Raw genomic sequence first — 20,035 nt, forward strand, 5'->3', positions numbered from 1 at the left:
GCCCTCCCTGGCCAGGGGGAACAAGATGCCAGTAGTGAGATTGCATTGCTCAGGCGGAAGATGTACACTGAGCGTCCCTCCCAAAAAACAATCTGGAAAAACTCACCTGTGTGCTGGGATCTTACAGCATTCTGTGTTTTCCCCTCTCGTGACAAGGATGGGGGGGATGCGGGATGTTGTAACATCCGCAGAGCATCATCAGCTGCTAGACAAGCACCAGCTGGCTTTTTGACAGCTCCGGCACTTGGCAGAATGCCTGGTTCTAGGTCTTGGGAGGCCCTGGGCAGAGCGTGTCCAGGGGCCATGTCTGCCCACCACCAGACTGTCCTCATGTCTACTCCCCTGCTCACCTACCTGTGCATCCTTCTCCTGCTTCAAATCATTCCATTACCTGATTTTTTTTTGGGGGGGGGGGTGGGACATGCCAGTGGGAGTTTGCCCCACGCAAAACCCTGGTCCCTGGCCGCAGCCCCACCTTAGGGTATGTCCAGGGAAAGGAACATGGAAGTTTGAACGTCATTCCACACGTTTGTCTTCCTAAACATTTCTCGGGATCCAGGAGAAGTCATTCTCAACACCTTTCCTAAGCAGTCCTTGATTGGTTTGCAGAGTTTTGGGCCCAAGGCTCGTAATAGATTAGCAACACAGCAGTAAAAGCAGGCCTTTGCTGCCATCAAAAATGGACCATTCAGGCCATTAAAAAAAGTTAAAAGGTACATACAGTAGAACGCGATCAACTTGTGTAAAAACAACCATTACCAATAGGGCAGGAAAGACCATGGAGAGAATTCCAGACAACCCAAAAAATTTTCATTGGTTGGTGGGTGGTGGCAGCAGAAGGGAAAAGTCACGTCTCTCTAGCCCAGGGGTGGCCAAATTGTGGATCTCCAGATGTTTATGGACTACAATTCCCATGAGCCCCTGCTGGCAGGGGCTCATGGGAATTGTAGTCCATTAACATCTGGAGATCCACAGTTTAGCCACCCCCTGTTCTAGCCTAACCCTATTCATAAGTGAGGGGTCAGTCCTTCAAGCATGCTGGTCTCAAATCATATTTTTAAATACCTGCTCAGCAGTCTCAAGTGGGGGAAACTGCTGATTCTAAAACATGCAGGGGCAAAGGAGAAGGAGAAGTCCTTTGCTAGCCATCGAAGGGCCCGATTCTGAAGAAAAGGGGTGATGCTGGCTGAGAGGGTGACTCAGAGAGAGAAAAGGGAAAAGAGGGAGAGGAGCGCGTTACTGGGAAACTTGCGTGTGCAAAAACCGCTTGGACATGGATGTGGGCCTCTGACTTCAGCAAGTCTCTTTTTTCCTGGGAAAATAAAAAAGCAATTCAACTCCGATTGTATGACGTTTCAGAGATGCGCTTACAGGGTGGACATACATCTGTGGGGAAGAGCTGGAACCCAAACAAGCGCTTGCCTGGTAGGGATGCCAGCCTCCAGGTGGGACCTGGGGATCCTCCAGAATTGCAGCTCATTTCCAGACTACAGAGATCAGTTCCCCTGGAGAAAACAGCTGCGTTGGAGGGTTGCCAGTCCCCAGGTGGGGTGGGGGGGTCGCCTGGTTTAGAACCCCTCCTTTCACTCTTCGTCAGACTGTGATCTTCTTACATCACATTCTTGATTCTCTTTCCGAACATACGTTCCTTTGGTCCACTCCCCTTGTCCCTTCGTGTTCTTCTCATTTGGGGAAGAATCCCACTTTGTTCAAGTCTTCACAACTTCTCCGCCAGCTCTGCTCATGAACAGCGCTGTCTTCTGCTTGGATCTGATGGGGCCTTTTCTAAATAGTAGCCCCCCCCAGTCCCTCAGAGCGACAAAGATTGTGGGCTGAAATAGTTTCCTTGAAGCCTCTTGCAACCTTCTTTTGAATCATCTCCTTGGAGTTGAGAAATGTTCTTTTCACATGTATGACCACCCTGGACTTCAGCTTTCATTTATTATTTATTGATATTTGTATGCCCCCTTCCCCTGAGGCTTTTATTTACAGAAATCCACAGTGCAGTTACCGGAAGGCCTGTGTGCAGTTCTGGATGAGGGGGTGGAGGGACTCCACGGTAAAGAAGGCGAATGCAGCCTTGGGCTGTATCAAGAGAGGCATCACATTGAAATCACAAGATGTCCTAGTTCTGCTATGTTGGTCAAACCACACCTGGAGTCCTGTGTGCAGTCCCTGAGACCTCACTTCCAAAAGGACACGCCCACCTGGAGCCCCTCCCCTTCCCACCCCCCTCCAGGTCCATCACTGGGGAGTCATTATGCATATGTTTAGACAACATGTCTTAGAAGACCTGTTTGAGATCACTGGCCCTTTTTAGAGAGGTTGGTCTCCATTGAGGCTTGATCTTGCAGAGAAACAATGACCATTTTTTGAAGATAATTGATAAAGGCAAGTCCGAAATTGGGAGTTACAAGGGTCCCATCTTATCTAGCCACCGTACCATTTTATCAACAACAATGCAAAGACTGGAATCCGTTTTGCCGGGTTATCTTGCTGTCAGTTTACTATGTAGTAGGCTGTTGACTCTTTGGCTACTTATTAACTGTGTTTAAGATTTGTACATGCCTGTTTGTGTGTTTTGCTGCCTGTTTTATATGTATTAGTCTGAATAGCAGACATTTTGCAGATGCAATGGCATTGCAATTAAAACATGCTTTTTTTCCTAATAATTGTTAGCTTTGCATTATACAGTGTAAATTTAATCCTTTTACGGGCATTTAAATTTCCTAATGACACATGCGTAACTACCACTGTATTACTGCTGTGCTTACAGAGTTTCTTCTTCTTTTGTTTGCGCTGTCTATCTTGGTGACCTCTTGCAGGACTGTCCTTTTCACGGGAAGGCCTCAGACTCTCTGCCTTTTTGTTGGCTCTCCACAGGAACTGGTTGACCCCTGTGTGAGATAGGGTGCTGGACTAGATGGACCTTCACTGGTCTGATCCAGCAGGACTCTTCTTCTGTTCTTATTTCTTAAAATATTATTACCTTATTCCCACCCCCATGCATGGTATATTGTAGGGGTGGCCAAGCTGCACCTCTCTAGATTCCATGGACTACAATTACCATGATCCCCTGCCTGCTTGGTGCTTGCAAGGGCTCATGGCAATTGTAGTCCATGGGCATCTGGAGAGCCACAGTTTTGGCCACCTCTGGTAGTGTATTCCCTCTGTTTTTCTACCTGGCCATGAACGCATTTTTGAAAATGTTGCCTTGTTGGTTCTGGATGTCTCTCTAACAAACCAAATTAGACTTCTAGGACTGAGCATATTCCAAAGTTACCACTGCAGGTGACTCTGCCCTTGATTCTACCTAGCAGTTGATCTCTGATGACTAAGTCACGGCAGCCACCAATGCCCCTACCCAGAAAGAGCCCCCTCAACCCAAGAAGAGGTTGGTTCTTTACCCGTGGAATGCATCTCTTCGAAAGAATTGCATCTCTCTTCTTATAGGCTCCTGCCCTCTGACCCTCATTCTTCATGAATGTACAGCAGAGGCCACCAACAAGTTACCATGGCAAACGCTGATACCCTTTTGATTGCCCACCAAGTGTTTTTTTTTAGAAAGTAGGTGTGGTGTGGCTTTTGCCCAGCAGGGCTTCTGATTGGACACTGGAGAGTTAATTGCACAAAGGCCTTCATTGTGTGACTGAAAGTGGGCCATGGCAGCCATTTTGTGGCTGGTTCAGCGTTGTATGGCAGCCATTTTGTGGTTGGTTCAGCCTCGTATGGCAGCCATTTTGTGGTTGGTTTAGCCTTGCATGGCAGCTATTTTGTGACTGCTTTAGCCTTGTATGGCAGCCATTTTGTGGCTGGTTCAGCCTTGCATAGCATCCATTTTGTGGCTGGTTTCGCCTTGTACGGCAGCCATTTTGTGGTTGGTTCAGCCTCCTAAGGCAGCCATTTTGTGGCTACACATACCACACCATGCCTGAATCTCAAAGACGCCCACAGGCCCACAACCACAAATAGGTTGAGCCCCCCCTGCCGTAGAAGTTCTGTTCACATGGGAATAGGTGCCTCTAGCACGGGTCCCCGGATGTCGTGGGCGGGTGTATAACCCTTCATCACCCTGTAAGTCACAATGAGGCTCATGACGGGATGAAGATGGGTAATAAATAATGGCCGTGCCCCTCACCTCTAAGCGTCCTGCGGCTGGCAAGTCAACAGAATGAAATTGCTCCCTGGCAGCCAAGAGCACCTTTCACTGGGGGCACGCCCGCGATTTCTCCCCCCCAGGCAGGGAGTCATGCCTGCGTTTGCACGTTTGTTATCTCTGAGGTTTAAGGTGTGCGCGGAAAAAAGATGTGTACACCTCCGAGATGGGAGTGAAACGGCCTTAATCATGGCATGGAACACATTTGCGGTGATGCCCAAAGAGGTGCTGGTGCAGAGGTCCACGCAGCAGTGAAAAAGTTGCGTTTGAGCAACGTGAAGGAACTCCTTGTAACGCAAGAGCCCGCTTTGCATGGCAATGTCCAGAAGATGCCTCTGGAGACAAATCCTCAACAGCTTTTGCATGAACCGGGCAGGAAAAGCCTTTCTGGTTACCAAGAAAAGACTTGCCCCTCTATGTCCTATGACCAATCACACCTCTTGAGAAATCGAGGGCATTCTCAGTATTCCTCCCCCCCCCACAACCCTCCCCCCCCAGGATGCTGATGATGTGGATATGAGAAGTTATAGGCAGTGGCTGTAAAATCCCAATGACATAACGGAGCTCAAGATGCCGGGAGAAGGTGCCGGATGACGCCGCTAGTGCGTGCTCTGATGTGCTGAGCGCCGCGCAGGGCTTTTTGAGAAATTCTAGAAATGCCCTGGCCTCGGGCCACGTAAATAATGACCCCTGCAAATCCGTTCCCCGTTTTAATAACGGGGAGGGGAACGTGGGGCTCCTGAAAGAATGGACGGCCTCCAGGACAGATGCGTTCTAGCCTGCCAGATCCCCCCTTCCCCCAAGAGAATGCTGTAGAACAGGGGTAGTCAACCTGTGGTCCTCCAGATGTTCATGGACTACAATTCCCATGAGCCCCTGACAGCAAATGCAAGAAATCCCTTCCAACTCTTTGATTCTATTTAAACCCCAGGAGGCCACCCTTCCTACAGTGTTGGGGGGGGGGGGGAAGTGCTGTGCTAGAATAAACAGCTGGCATCCAGGTGTTTCCTATAAGATTTCTGCATGGGGAGGCTCATTTTGAAGGTGATATATGGGCCTCAACCATAGGCCTGGCAGAACAGGGTCTTGGCCTGATTCAGTGTAGGGCAGTTTCATGTATCTGCTGTCATGGCCATGGTGACCTGGCCCGCCAACACAGAAGACTCTTAGCTCAGGCTCTACCGTTTCGACATCCCTCTTGCCCCAGGCCCTACAAGCACCTTGCAGGGAAAACGAATATGCCATCACTGAGCAAATTTTCTGCTTGTTTATATTTTTCTGCAACGAATTCATGCTCAGTGGTCAAAAGCGCCCGGTCTTGAGAAACCTGTTGTGTAGGTATGTGTCTTCTGGCTGCCCATGGGCAGGGGAAATCCCATTCAGTCCGTAACTGTTGCCACATAAGCTCCACCCTCCTCAATATCCCAAGACAAGAACTGTGCTTTGAGGATGATGACCCTGGAGCTCTGCTGCAGCAGCTACGGAAGCCTTCAGCTGAGGGGTGAATAAAGAGGCAACAGAGCAGTTTGAATCTAGTGGCACCTTTAAGAGCAACAAGGATGAATTCTGGGAATAAACTTTTGGGTGCATCTGAAGAAGTGTGCATGCCCACGAAAGCTTGCACCCGAATTCAACTTGGTTGGTCCTAAAGTGCGATTGGTCTCAAACTTTATTCAGATCATCAGGAATATATAAAGAGGCAGTGTCCCTCCCTTGGTCTTAGCAGAATCCTTTAGCTTTGCATTGATCTGGGGTTTCCAGCACATGGGGCCAGATGAGAAAGTAACCACTGGAGGGAATTCAGGACAGTTCTGAAGAAAAAGCTGGGACATTTTTTTAAGGAAGGAAAAGCTATGAAAACATGAAGCTGCTTCGTCCTGAATCAGGCTGCTGGTCCAGCCAGGTCAATCTTGCCTACTCAAGAGCAGCAACAGCCAGGTGTCAGGCACAGGTTTTTCCCATCACTTACTTGACCCAGTGTGGTGTAGTGGTTAAGAGCGCCAGCTTCTAATCTGGCAAGCTGGCTTGGATTCTCTGCTCCTCCACAGGCAGCCAGCTGGGTGACGTTGGGCTAGTCACAGTCCTGATAGTTCTGTTCTCACAGACCAGTCCTAACAGAGCTCTCTCAGCCCTCACAGGGTCTCCTTTGTGGGGAGAGGAAGGGAAATCGATTGTCAGCCACTTTGAGACTCCTTCGGGCAGTGAAAATCAGGGCATAAAAACCAACTCTTCTTCCTCTCCTCTAGAGGAGATGCTGGGGAAGTGTGCTTGGACCCTTCTGGATTCAAAGCAGATGCTGCACACTAAATTACACACAGAGACCGAATTGTACGAAAGATACATCTGTGATTCCTTGAGCGGATCTAGCGTCACTTTCTTCCCTTCCTGCAGAACAGGATCTGAGCTCGGTCTCCAAATCCCTTGCCATTCCTGAGTCAACAAAGATTTATACATCATCTTGCTGCTGTCATTTGAGGCCCTCAACGGTGACATTTCCCTGCCTGCAATCTTTCATGGAGCTCTCAGATGTGAGCTGATATCCATGGATTCAAATTTTTTTCCTGCCTAAAAATTAAAACCAATGGGTTGCTCAGATTAATTATTCTGACGATTACGACAACAGGAGGGGTGAAACTGCGGGTCTCTAGGTGCCCATGCACTACCATTGGCGTGAGCCCCTGCTGGCAGGGACTCATGGGAATTGTAGTCCGTGGACACCTGGAGAGTCAGTCTGGCCACCTCGGGTCTACTGCTTTGCATTTGCTTGCCTTCAGGGGACTGAGTTCTGATCCTGGTGAGGGTGAAGGGACTAGCAAACCGGGAGCAGGCCTGCAGAACCCCCCCCCCCCCAATTAAATCCAGGACTGGAAGATGAAGACCAAGACTGCACTTCTGGTATCATCCCCCACCTGTTCAATCCAGTCCTACTTTCCTGTACAACATTGTAGGCGAAAGACTCTCTGCTTTTCCCAAACTTTTATTTAAAAGCCCTAAACAAAGTCTGACAAAAATCTCCCAACCGAAAGTATTCCGCCAGCTGGAGGTGAAGAGGTGTCCACAGTGTTGACCGTGCCCCCCCCCCCCCCGACATCCCTGTGTTCACCTCAAAACCAATAAGGATGACAGCGGATCCTTCGCTGGGTCATCTAGGACTGGATGGCACAAAGCCACCTTTAGGACCCCTTTCTTGGGGGAGGGGCTGCTGTCCCCTCTACCGTGGCACATAAAGGATGCGCGCTTTGCGGCTGCACCCCTGACATGCAGAATATAAGAAAGAAAGGCGATTTCTGGGTTTCAGCCAGGAGACAATGGTTTGTATTGGGCAAGAAACAAACAAAATCAACGCAGTCGTCGCCGGAGTGTCAAGGGAAACCGTCGTCGTCATCCTCGGCCATTTCCTTGGCGAATTCTAGATCCTGCTGCTCACGCTCCCGGCGCTCCTGCAGAACAAAAGCCATGGTTGGATGGATGTGGGGGAGGGAGGACTGTGCGCCTTCCCTGATGATACACGGTTATCTTCTAACACTTCATTAGGCTACAGATAAACCCCAGCAAGCGTGTTGAGGAAGGGGCTGTGGTTATGTGCTCCTCCCCTTTTCTGAATTCAGTAAGGAAAGAGATTTTAAACTGATTCACTTGACCTGTTTCTGGGGCAGTCTGTGTGGGATGTTAAACGTATCTCCCTGCTCTGAACCCTCCCCCGAGAAACCACCCAACTATCTTAAAAAGGGGCTGGTTAGCATCTTAGCCCCAGAGAAAGAGCAGCCTTTCTTAGCGTGGAACACAACAGATATATTACTAGGGTCGAGTTTTTCGTCTGCTTCCTCTTCGGGTGCAGACCCAGATTGCCCCCTTATTTGCCCTGCAGCAAATGAATCTCCAGGAAACAGGATTTTATTTTTTTTAAGTGGGGACCAACGGGGTCTGATTTGGGGCTGCCCAACGGGGACATGGGTGCTATTGGGTTCTCCCCTGTGCCCGGCCCTTTGAGCTGTCCCCACCTCTTTCCTCCTTGCCCTCCTCCCTCCCTCTCCCTCAAACAAGCCCGCGAGGATGAGGCTTGTTGCAATGGAAGCAAGTGGACAGTTTATTTTTCACCCCTGGGGACAGGGAGGGAGAGGCACAGGGTGTGCCACCCCCTCTCATAACTACTAGAAGGAAAAATAAATGCTGTAAAACAAAAGAAGCCAAGGCAAACTTGCCATCATTGTGATTTAGAACACTCCCAGGACCCAGTGTGCATCTACAGTCAATTTTTAAAGAAACCAAAAGAACTGGTGTTCGCTGGAGCACACATGCTACTAGAACTTGGCCAAGAGTGCCCCCTTCCCTCATCTTCAGGAACTGCACTTTCCTGCATAAATAAACACAGTCTTTTTAAAGAGCAAGAGTCCGGCAGAAGCTTGAAGACTAATGAAAGATTCTTGGAGTAGCGACTCACGAAAGCTCACAGCCTGTCACAAATCTTGTTCATCTTTAAGGGGCTCCTGGACTCTTGCGCTTTTCTTCTGCTACAGGCAGTCTTAACAGAGCTGCCCACCTGGAGTGGCCAAACTGTGGTTCTCCAGATGTCCATGGCCTACAATTCCCCTGAGCCCCTTGCCAGTTTGGAGGTGGCTCTGGTGGACTTGTGGATCACCTACTGAGCAATGGAAAGTCTAGAACGGCGAGGTTGTGGGAACACAGGCCTGCAACCTACATCCATTTCTCTGGCAGACTCACCTCGGCAGATTCCAGGTCCTTGTTGTAAGATTTCGGAGGGAACCTCATTGCCTTAAAACACAGGAGGGAATGGGGAAAGGGTTAGGACAATGAACGAGAAGGAAGTCCCAAAAAGAGCACGGCATGAAGCCCAGCCAACGGGCTTGCGATGCCAACAGCTCAACTAGAATGCCAGGAATCCGCAAGCTCCATAACACAGGATCCCTCTCTTGAACGTGTTGCCTAGATTTCCACCTCTCTCCCCCAGAATTAGGGAAGAGCTGGCACCTCTCTAGTCCTTTTTTAGCCCAACCCAACCATCTACTCCCTTTTCAGCCCCCTCAAGATCAGAACAGCATATGTTCCCTGTTTCACGCGTGCAACAATTTTAGGAAAACAGACTGTGCTTAAAGAAAAAGGGGGTACAGGCCGCTCAGTAATCTTCCTAGGCAGAATGGGAATTTGAGCCTGTTTCTCCAAGGCCCTCAGCTCTAACCACTACATGCCTTTGCCTTAACAAACAAGACTGTTTGATGCAGGACTTAAGGGGGCGTATCTTTGAGAAGTCGCTCTGTACTGTCCTTCCCATGTTGCCAAGGTAGGGTTGAGGCCGAGCAAGCAGGCTTCCTTACGAAAGCCATCCACTGAGTTCATCCTGCCTGTGAGATCTGAGCTGGAGGCTTCAGGCACCAACCATTCTGCACTATGGGTGAGCTTGTCCTCCATTTTAACCGATGGGAAAGCACATTCTCTGTTTTAACCTAGGGGCAAGCATGCCCACCACTGTCCTTGTATGGGAGAGCAAGTCCTCCATTGTTCCCTAAGAACAACCATCCAGAAATCCATCACTTCCCATGCTTATTGTGGGAAGTCACCAGGTACTTCAGGCTCAACGTGGGACAACCTGGCACGGCATCCTAAAGTGGATCGCATCTGAAACGGTGCTCTGGTCTGAGAGGCCGCTATAGATGCGCATGGCAGGATCGAAGCACCCCCTTTCTCCTGCTGCCGTGAACACGACATGTGCCTAGGGGCATGACGGATGCGTGTTACCTTGACAGACATGTTGTGAATGTCGAGGCAGAAGGAAATACGCTGGTGAAAGGCCAGCTGGGGCTCCCGTGTCGAGTAGATGTCGGTCATCTCTTTGGACTGGACGTAGCCTTTCTCGTGGTTGATGCTGGCTTCTATCACGCCATCCCGGATGGCCTGCAAACCAGAGAGAGTCAGGTGTGCGGGACCGCAGTGCAGGGAGACTGTTAGGCTTTTACCAGGCAGTGGGAGGCTAATGCCCCCCAAAGAGAGGAGGAGGAAGAAGGGCAGCAGAGGCTGGGTGCCTGCAGTGCCAAGAGCGGCTCAGAGAGGCTGTGGCTAACACTTCACCCCCCAAAATACTGTCTAAGAGGCGGGGGTTGGAAATGAGAGCATGAAAAGGGATGTTTTATCGGGATTAGAGCAGGGATCCTGGTCTTCCATGGTTCTTGAGATGCAACGGACAAGCTTCCCAACAGATAACCGAATGCTCTTTACGAGCTGGTTTCTTACTGCAGTTTGCCAGCCTTGCAAAATGACAGCATGGGGCTGGTCAGGATCCATGTTGGCATCTGCTTTTTGTTGCGTGCGTGCTTTGTATTTCTGTGTTCACTGCAGGAGGAGGGTGGACTAAGCATTCGGGGAGCTCGAGATTGTTTTGAAGTACAGGATTGTTTATAGTTTCCCTTTTATCTCAGTTGCTCTCAACTGAAGCCTGAAACATTTTTCAGGCTTCAAGAAACTCCGGAAGGATGCAAAATACTGCTGGGGAACATAGCTGTGTGTGTGCCCACCCACGGCAACTCCCCCTGTCCCATTTTAGGAGAGGGAAGGCAGGTTGACATAACTATATATGGTCGTATCACCCAATAAAGTTTAAAAAATATATTAAAAATTAATCTCCACCCATTCGGGAAACCCTTCCAGGGCTGTCTAGAAACTCCAGGTTTTTACAAAACCATGGTTGAGAAAGCCTGCTGTTGTAGCTAGGGGTGGTGAAAGGAAGGTTTGGTGTTGTTTTCATAACACTGTCCTTGGAAGCTAGGAGTCTGAGGGCTGGGCTTGGGGTCTGATACCTGGGTGTTGCAAATGTGCCTGGGAAAGTGAGGAGGTTAACTTCTACAGAAGGATGGAACGGCATGATCTGACAGTATGATCTGACAATGGGGAATATATCGGTCTGTGTGTGTACTGCCAATCAGTCTTAACATGAGCTTAGTTTGTTTATTTTCAATAAACTGCTTTTGCTGAACACGCCAAGCCTGTTTAGAAGTCGACCGGGAACCTGAGAAGCGCTGGGCGATTCCCCTTCTCCCCCCATCCCAGCAGCTCACCTTGGCAACTATGAATTCTGCATCTTCTGGACTATCCAGCTGCAACTTCTGGGCAATGTCAGCCAAGGAGATGCGCGAGTATGACAGGCTGATCATGCGAACCCCTACGCAAGAGAGAAGAGAGTTCAGAGCACGGAAGGGGTGGGATGCATCCAGGGGTAGATACTTGCCAGGTACTTGCAAGCTTTTTCTCTCTGCTCAAGTGATGAAAGAGAGAGAGAGAGAGAGAGAGAGAGAGAGAGAGAGAGAAAGGGAAGAGCCAGTCTTTCTGAAAGGAGATGTCTGGCTGGGCTGGGACTTCAAAATGGTCACTGCTCAAACAGACCAAAGATACCTGGAGGTGATCTCTGGTTTCTCACCTGTCTTAATCACGTTGTGCCTCAGCCGGATGATAAGGGTATAGGTCCCGTCTGCCTGGAACTTGTCACTAAACTGATCCAAGACTTGATTGAACTTGGCCAGGTTTCCTGTCCGAACAGCTGTCAGAACCAAAAGAGAAGAGCTGGTTTAATACCCCACTTGTCACTGCCCGAAGGAGTCTCACATTGCCTTCTCTTCTTCTCTACAGAACAGACACCCTGTGAGGTACATGAGGCTAAGAGCGCCCAGGCAGGACTGCTTGGTCAGAGCAGACTTCTCGCCTGAATTTGGGTAAAGGGTGCAGGGTCTTTGACAATGCCTATCTGTTGATGCTGACTACATGTAGCTGCTGCCTTACCATAATAAAGACTGCCTTAGGTTTTCCCACTGCCTGGGACTCCTGATTATCTTAAGGTTTTTTTGGGGGGACTGCACCCCAGGGTCATGCCACCTCCTTAACTTCTGAGATCTGATGAGATCAGGCTATCCTGGGGCTTATCTAAGTCATGGCATATTATAGATGCAAGCATGTAGTTGCATCTTTCAAACAAAGTTTCAAGCAGAGTACAGAAATCTATGAGTGATGCTGCAAACAGACGGTTCTGCAGGAGAGGGCTCTGAAACTAAAGACGCTTGTCATATATTGTCTTTTGGCTTAGGACTGCTAGCACTGCAATCCCCCTGGCCGCTCTCTTCCGGATGCCGTGAAGAAGGACCCTGGGTGGCACTGCTTACCCTGCGTCAAGAGGAAGTAGGGCATGAGCGACCTCTTCAGAGACGGCTGGCGAAACTGCAGCCTGTCGGGGATCTCGCCCAGCAGCAGCTCCACCACGATCAGCAGCTTATGGACCTGGGGTACAAAAGGGGGAGGGAGGAGAAAACCCCATTCACTTGTCACATTACTGTCGGTGGGCTGCCAAACAGTTCTGTGCAAAACAGGTAGCTGTGCTCTCACCGCCAAGCCAACGCCGACCCTTGGAGGAGCTACTCCTCCCTGTTCACTCGCTCACTCACCGTCTGCTTGAAGCCAACCGCGGTGTGCTGCGGCGCTTTCCGAAGGGCGTTTGTCATGGTTCTGCGGGCTTCGGAATATTCCAGCTGGATGGCCTTGATGCGGCCTGGAAGGCAACAGGAGCCCAGAAGGGTTGGCTGTGGGTGTGACAGGCTACGATTGTGACGAACGGGAAGCTTTCTCTGTGAACCGCTGGCAATTTAGTGCTCTACCAGAGGCCAGAAGGGGAGAGACCTCAAAGGAAGGGCAGCTAATCGAACCACGACTGCGTGCTGCTAACTTGGACCCTTGGGAAGCCAAAAATTATTACAATAATGAAGCTGGGATACATCCCTCCAAACTGATAAGAGCTTGGGAATGCCTCTACCCAGTGGCTGGGAACTACACACAGAACTTTGGTATCTGTGTACCATAGAATTCCCTAATACAGCAAAGCCTTCACCTTGGCCCGGTTTAATCTCTTGCCTTCGGCACTTCTAGAAGGGAGATACCCAAGCATTCCAACACTTCCAGCACCTAGGTCCCTGCCAAATCCAGCACAGCTGAAATGGTGGGCTCTAAATTATTACGTATTATGTGTTGCTATATTGTAATGAAATTCCCAGCCAGATGGAACACATTTTACTTATCCCTCCTGCCTGCAGGCCCATTCGAACAAAACCTCCATCAAAGCGGCTAAGTTACGTGCTAAGGTTTTATTTATAAGGGAGCTGATAACTCTATCAACATCTAGCACGTATAGGGCAAATTGCATAATTATTTGGATCACGTGGTGCTTTCCTGTGACAAAACAGTTGACAAAAAGCAGAAAATACAAGTTTTAAGTCTCATATTTAGTCATAGACTATCCGAGATTCCCAACACAAGCCACACTGAAGAGCTGTTTTTTTTTGGACCCCGCTTTTTACCCAAAGGAGTCTCAAAGCGGGTTACAATCACCTACCCTTTTTCTCCCTACAACAGACACCTCGTGAGATAGGTGAAGCTCAGAGGGATCTGACAGAACTGCCCTGCGAGAACAGCTCTAAAAGAACTGTGACTGGCCCAAGGTCACTCAGCTGGCTGCACATGGAGGAGTGGGGAACGAAACCCAGTTCTCCGGCTTAGAGGCTACTGCTCTTAACCCCTACGCCAAGCTGGCTGCCTGCCTGCCTCGATCACCTGGCTCCTGCAACGGCTGATTCTCACCTGTGTAGTAGAGGTACCTGGCCCACTCGTTGTTGTTCGCCTGTTCAGGAAACACTGACTTGGAGACCAGCTTTTCTGCCTGGTCATAGAGGTCATAGTGGAGGTAATTCCTCAGCAGCAGATTCAAGAGGGTGGCCTGCCCGTCGGCATCGTGGCGGAGGGTGGCTGTCCTTAAGCGAGCATGAAGGAAGCTTTTGGGGGGGGAGAGGGGAAGAAAGTGGTAGAGTCAGTCGGACATCTGGGAGAACACAGTAGAGAGGACGCAGCATATCTGGAGGCTGCAGGACTTACCTCCGGACCACATCCAGCTTGTTCAAGAACTCGTAAATGCGCGAGTGGTAATAGTAACACTTGGCCACCACTAGGTCAAGGGCTCGGCGGTTCTGGGGACTCGTCTTCTGCATAAGATCATCTGACACTTTCTGGGCCTGGGGAAAGGGGAGACGCACTTTGAGAACTTCGGTTTTGAATGCTGACAGGCCAGGCGTGTAGACATTTACAGCAATCTAGCCTCTCCTGAAATGCCTGGACTTCCTACCTGGGCTGCCTCCATTCTCCAGCACAAGGCCAGGAAAGAAAAAAAGCCTAGTGGGTTGGATGTGGGGTTTTGGGTGCGAGTATGTGGGGGCATGTGTGCATTCAATCACTTTGCCTAGCTAGTTTCTGAGGGCAGCGATTTTGGGCTGCAGTAGAACAGCTAGATTTGAATCTTGTTGCATCTCAGAGACCAACAAAAAAATTTTTTTTGGGGGGGGGGTCGGCTTTTGACAGCCAAAGTTCCCTTTTTCGGATCTGACTACTGCAGCTGTTCTGTTTCCCTGTCCATTCTCCCCATGCCAAGCTCAGGCGATTTTCTGCTTTCAACAGGGGCCAAGACCCAGGACAGGGGGCAAGATGGTACCTCTTGGTAGCGTTTGCTATTCATCAGGTAGATGACAAGGAGCAGCTGGAGATACGCTTCGACTTCCGGGAGGAGGGGAGTGGCAGCCGCTTTGCCCGTGCGGGGTCGGAACTGCAGGTCGGCTTCTGTGTCCATAGGCTACAAAGAGGAGGGGAAGAGCAGCATGCTAGGACAATGGCAGGCTGTAATCCACCCCCCCCCCCCCCCCGCATTGCCCCTGCCCCTGGCTGAACACCAGAGCCTAAGGGACTAGAGCAAGTGTTAGCAGATTTAATCATGGACAATAACTGAGTGCTGCCTCCTTGTTTAACTGGACTCTGAAGGGCCACGTAAGCGGAAACACATGGATTTTCTGAATCCTGTACCCAGTCTTGGGTGAGATTCACAGCTTCTGCCGACCTATCACATTTTTTATCCTGTTCTTCCGCACAGAGATGCATAGGTGTTTCTCTCCACCTACATTTTGTCCTTACAACAACCCAGTGAGGTGGGTTAGGGCCTCTCTCCTTCCCACCCCCTCCGGGCCCATCATTGGCCATTTTGGAGGGGCAGGGAGGGGGTGGATTGAAATGATCATACATGGCCAAATCACCCAATAAATGCTTAACAAATGTTTATATTAAAAATTAACTCCATCCATCCAGGAAACCCTTCTGAGAAAGCCTGCTCCAACCACTACATGGTGCTGCCGCGCTGCACTCTTTCTGAACTTGCCTCCTCCAGGAAGTTGATGAGGAAGTCTCGCACAGCACTGTTGGATGTGAAGAAGCCATTGATGGCTTTCTGGAGCACGTTGGGATTGAGACGGCGGGAGGTGGAGGGCAGAGCTCTCAGGGCACGCAGGACGTAGCGAGGCTCCTTCCCGGAGACGGCTTTTTCCAGCTGCTTCACGTGCTCTTTGATATCTGCAATGGCCGAGAGGGAAAGGCAAAAGGGTCAGAGTTCAACAGAAGCAGGTGGGTGGGGACTGAGCGGGTAGGTGGAGTCAGCAGGTCCACCCCAAAACAGCAGGAACAAGATTAAACTGAAACTGCAATACCCAAGGGATCCCTGTAGGTCAGAAGCAGCCAAACTGTGGCTCTCCAGATGTCCATGGACTACAATTCTTGTGATCCCGCCAGGATTTGCTGGCAGGGGCTTATGGGAATTGTAGTCCATGGACATCTGGAGAGCCACTTTGGCCACCCCTGCTGTAGGTATTCCAGGCCACCTCTGGCCTCTGAAATACGGCTCCCAGATGTCCTCTGGACAATTAGCTGAAGTTACAGGAGTTCCAGCTGCCAGGATGTAGTTATGGGAGTAACACGTGCAGTTCGTTTATGATACAGACCTGTCCACATATTCTGCTATGACCCTTCTAGTTAACTGTTCTGCTTAGCTTCAAAAGTCCATCGTAATGGGTTTATTTTCTGTTGCTGAGGTCAGCACTGTTTATAGTGCTTACTTGAGTGTCAGATAACAGCACTGCATGGCAAAATGCAATCCATTTAAAACGCTCCTTAATAATCCATTTCATTATTATATTTCTTTTCTACTACTTTCAACAGGATGACAATTTACCCAAGAGATCCTTCTTGCTAAATTTCAGGCAGAAAGTCCTGTGGATCACTAGGTGTTTGCAAACCCTCAGAAAACAAATAGTTACTTCTCCATATACCCTTTAGCCAGCTTAGTTGTTACCTGCAGGGTGGGTGATGTGGATTATCTCCCACTATTTCAACGCAGGCTTCAGAATGAACTCTTAAGCACCAACCCATCATCATAATAAAGTGGCCAGTGGTAAAGAACGGAAAGCAAAAGTTGCAATATCATGCATGGGGTACAGGCAGCTCTGGGCATGCTTCAGCAGCACCACAAATACTCCAGCTACATGGAGTAAGCTAGACTAAGATGCTGCTGTACTTATGACCGGAAAACAGGAGGCACAACTGGTGTTGATTTCTTCCAACTCCAGGCATATGTTCCTGCCTCCTCAATGACCCCCAAGGAGCAGAGATCAATAAATGATGCACTCCTTTCCCCACCCACTGCAAAATTACAACCTTCTCCATTTTGAAAATATCTGGAATGACACTGTGTCATTCTTTAGAGCTGGGAGGGGCCAATGGCAAACTGGCTGATATCTTGTGGGTCAGCAACCATTTACTGGCCTTCCAGCAAACTACATTGGTCAACCTTGGTTGGATTCAGGAAGACATTCAAATGTTCTTTAAAAAGAGTGTGCGTTAAAGATTACTTAAGACAGATGAGTGAAATCTTGACTTATCTTGCTTGTGTATGAACATGCTAGTGGACCACACTTTTCTCAGACAAGACAGATCAATCACCACAAGTCTTCAAAAAGAATATTTATTTATTTGCCGGGATGATTTTAAATACCACAACACCACAACACCAACATCTGCAATCAAAGCCTACATAAACCATCTTTTCAACCAATGCAATGCTGGATTCTAGCAGGTCTCCTTCGGAAATGAATTCTAGAGTCGCAATGCCATATTAAGACAATCTGCTCCACGTACTCACTACAATATACTTACAGGGAGATGGAATGTATTACTGGCTGATCTTACCAAGTTTTGTACATGTTCATTCTTCCACAGAGCTATAAGGCAGCCTGGTTTCATGTGTATTTATCCAACTCGCTGATTTCAAGAGAGCTTACTCGTACAAAAGCATGGGTTTAAAGGGCCAGGTGAACACAACAAAGAGTGCATTTCTAACTACACTTACCTGTACTAACTCTGTGAGGTAGGCTGAAAATGGACGACTAGCCAAAAAAGTCTGCTCCCAAGGGAAGCACCAGTTTCACAGATGGGCGGTCATTCAAACCATAGCAGCAACCCCAAGTGAAAGTGTATCAAAACAGAGCAGTATAACTGCATCTCAGAAACCAACAACTATAAATCTGGGCTCTAGTCCAAAAAAGAAACATATTAGTCATGAAAAAAACTCTGGGCTCTGATTTAAACCATGGATTTCTTCATCCCAGCCAAAACCTCTAACTAAGATGAAGCCTGTTAGATCAGGCCAATGGATTTTTCCACCACCCTGTCTCAACCAGTGGCCAACCAGTTCCTCTAGACGACCGACAACAGGAAAGAGAGGCTGAGGCCTTCACAAGAACATCAGAAGAGCCCTGCTGGATCAGACCACTGGTTCTTCCAGTCCAGCCTCCTGTCTCACCCAGGGGCCAGCCAGTTCCTCTGGAGGGCCAACAACAGGGCAGAGAATCCAAGGATTTCCCCTGGTGTTGCTTCCTAGCTCTGGGGTTCAGAGGTCCCCCTAGTCCAGAGGTGGCCAAACTGGCTCTCCAGATGTCCATGGACTACAATTGCTCACAGGGGCTCATGGGAATTGTAGTCCATGGACACCTGTAGACCCAGCTTGGCCACCCCTGCCCTCACCTTTCACTTAGAACGAGGACACTAGCCCCGCCCACAAAGCACGCGGCTGCCCCAGCGCGGGAGCACGTTCGGCCCCGCCCTCCCCACTGCCCAATGACAGCCGCGGAGAGCGTTCGATCCTCCCCGCCCCCTGTAGCCCCGCCCCTCCAGCCGATTCGCCTGGCCCCGCCCCCTCCCTCTCCCCCCGGCGCCCCCTCCCCTCACCCTCGAGCGTGACGGCGTCCAGCTCGCGCTGCGACTTCTCCCCCGAAGCCGGTTCGGCGGGCGCTGCCTCCTCGTGCATCTCGACGTCGGCGGTCGGCGGGGGAGGCTGCGAGGGCTCGGCGGGCGGAGGCTTGGCCTTTTCGGCCCCGGCGCGGCGGCGAGAGCCGCCTTCCTGCTTCATGGCTTCCTCTCCTTCAGACCGGCTGGGGCCGTGACAGAGCAACAATCGCAAGGGACGACGGGAAAACGGGGGCAGGCCCGACGAGCCGAGCGCCGAGAAGAGAGATCGGGGACGAGAACTCGGTCGCGCGCCCCTGGCGGCTGACTCATCCCCAGGGCGGAGGCGGAAGCGCACGAGCCCGTGGAGCGGAGAAGCCCGACCGCTTCCGGAAAGTGCCGAATGCTCGTTCGGACGGCGGCGGAAATGCCCGAGCGAGGATTCGCTCTTCTCTACCCGGTGTCCGTCCCAATCGCACCTTTTGCCTGCCTGGTTTCCTTTTTCCACTGAACAATCCTCGCATCATTGCTTTTCTGTGTATATAAGAATTGGTGTTAAGACGGTAGACTGGACTTCTTCGAGCAACGTGTTCACATCCCCGGGAATTGCAATTCTGCATGTTGGGAAGGAATGTTTGCATGGAATTCGTAACACAAATGACACTTTTTAGTAGGGAAGGCTTGCAAAAGAGACATATTTATCCCAGTTGGAAACCTTATAAAGCAGGGGTAGTCAACCTGTGGTCTTCCAGATGTTCATGGACTACAATTCCCATGAGCCCCTGCCAGCGTTTGCTGGCAGGGGCTCATGGGAATTGTAGTCCACGAACATCTGGAGGACCACAGGTTGACTACCCCTGTTATAAGGTACTTTTGAGCAGTGAATTCCAGAGTGGATGAAAAAATGTGCACAATGGGGCCCATGTATAGATAAAGAAGTTGTCTCTACAATGTAGGGAGCACAGTTCCCTTTAGAGCAGGGGTAGTCAACCTGTGGTCCTCCAGATGTTCATGGACTGCAATTCCCACGAGCCCCCTGCCAACGTTTACTGGCAGGGGGCTCATGGGAATTGTAGTCCATGAACATCTGGAGGACCGCAGGTTGAATACCCCTGCTTTAGAGCATCAATGTTGTGAGGCATCATTACCTCCATCTGATAGAAATGGGACTCTAAGACACTTGTGTGGATGGGAAAGTTTGTCATGGGAAAGTTTGTATGGCATCTGTTCAGCACTATTAGTTACAGAGCAACCATGCTCATGGAAGTGCATGTGATTTTTGTTGCCTGAAGTAACACTGAATTTATAAAACATATGAGTTACCCTGAGCCATAATATTGGCCCATCTGGCTGAGCATTGTCTTTCCTGCCAGCAACTCTCTTGGGTCTCAAGCAAGGTCTTTCCCCAACACTTTTTACTGGAGATGACTGGGCTAGAACCTGTGATTTTCTACATGCCAAAGATGAGTTCCAGACTGTAGAGGAAAATCGATCTAGTTTGCAGTGTGAATATAAAAAAACAAACATTTCCCACTCACAGCAGGTGCTCTGCCCTTTTGGTGCACTTCTGGAACCGACACTGCAGCAGGGTCCTGAAATGCTGCCTCTTTAGGCAGAAATGCCATTCTTTCTTTTGGCTGTACCCCAGGCAAGACATTCACACACAATATGTTAAACGCAATCAACTTTTTGAGCTAAACAACCTTAAAGGAGAGCACACAGGCAATGAAATGAATACCAAGG

The 20,035-nt window shown here is 49.8% G+C and overlaps 1 protein-coding gene across 1 annotated transcript; it reads right to left on the minus strand.

Moving 5' to 3' along the window:
- Positions 1 to 7,448: 7,448 nt before the first annotated feature.
- PSMD3 (proteasome 26S subunit, non-ATPase 3) lies at positions 7,449 to 18,539 on the minus strand. Its single transcript, XM_077314129.1, has 12 exons — positions 18,296 to 18,539; positions 15,399 to 15,589; positions 14,685 to 14,822; positions 14,075 to 14,211; positions 13,784 to 13,974; positions 12,598 to 12,701; positions 12,319 to 12,433; positions 11,583 to 11,702; positions 11,224 to 11,327; positions 9,911 to 10,066; positions 8,879 to 8,929; positions 7,449 to 7,596 (listed from the first exon to the last, which is right to left on the minus strand). Exons 1-12 carry the CDS (start codon positions 18,474 to 18,476, stop codon positions 7,519 to 7,521), a joined length of 1,566 nt encoding a protein of 521 aa, XP_077170244.1. The 5' UTR covers positions 18,477 to 18,539; the 3' UTR covers positions 7,449 to 7,518.
- Between the last annotated feature and the right edge of the window lie 1,496 nt (positions 18,540 to 20,035).

Source organism: Paroedura picta, chromosome 16, assembly GCF_049243985.1.
Source record: "Paroedura picta isolate Pp20150507F chromosome 16, Ppicta_v3.0, whole genome shotgun sequence".
NCBI classification, from domain to species: domain Eukaryota; kingdom Metazoa; phylum Chordata; class Lepidosauria; order Squamata; family Gekkonidae; genus Paroedura; species Paroedura picta.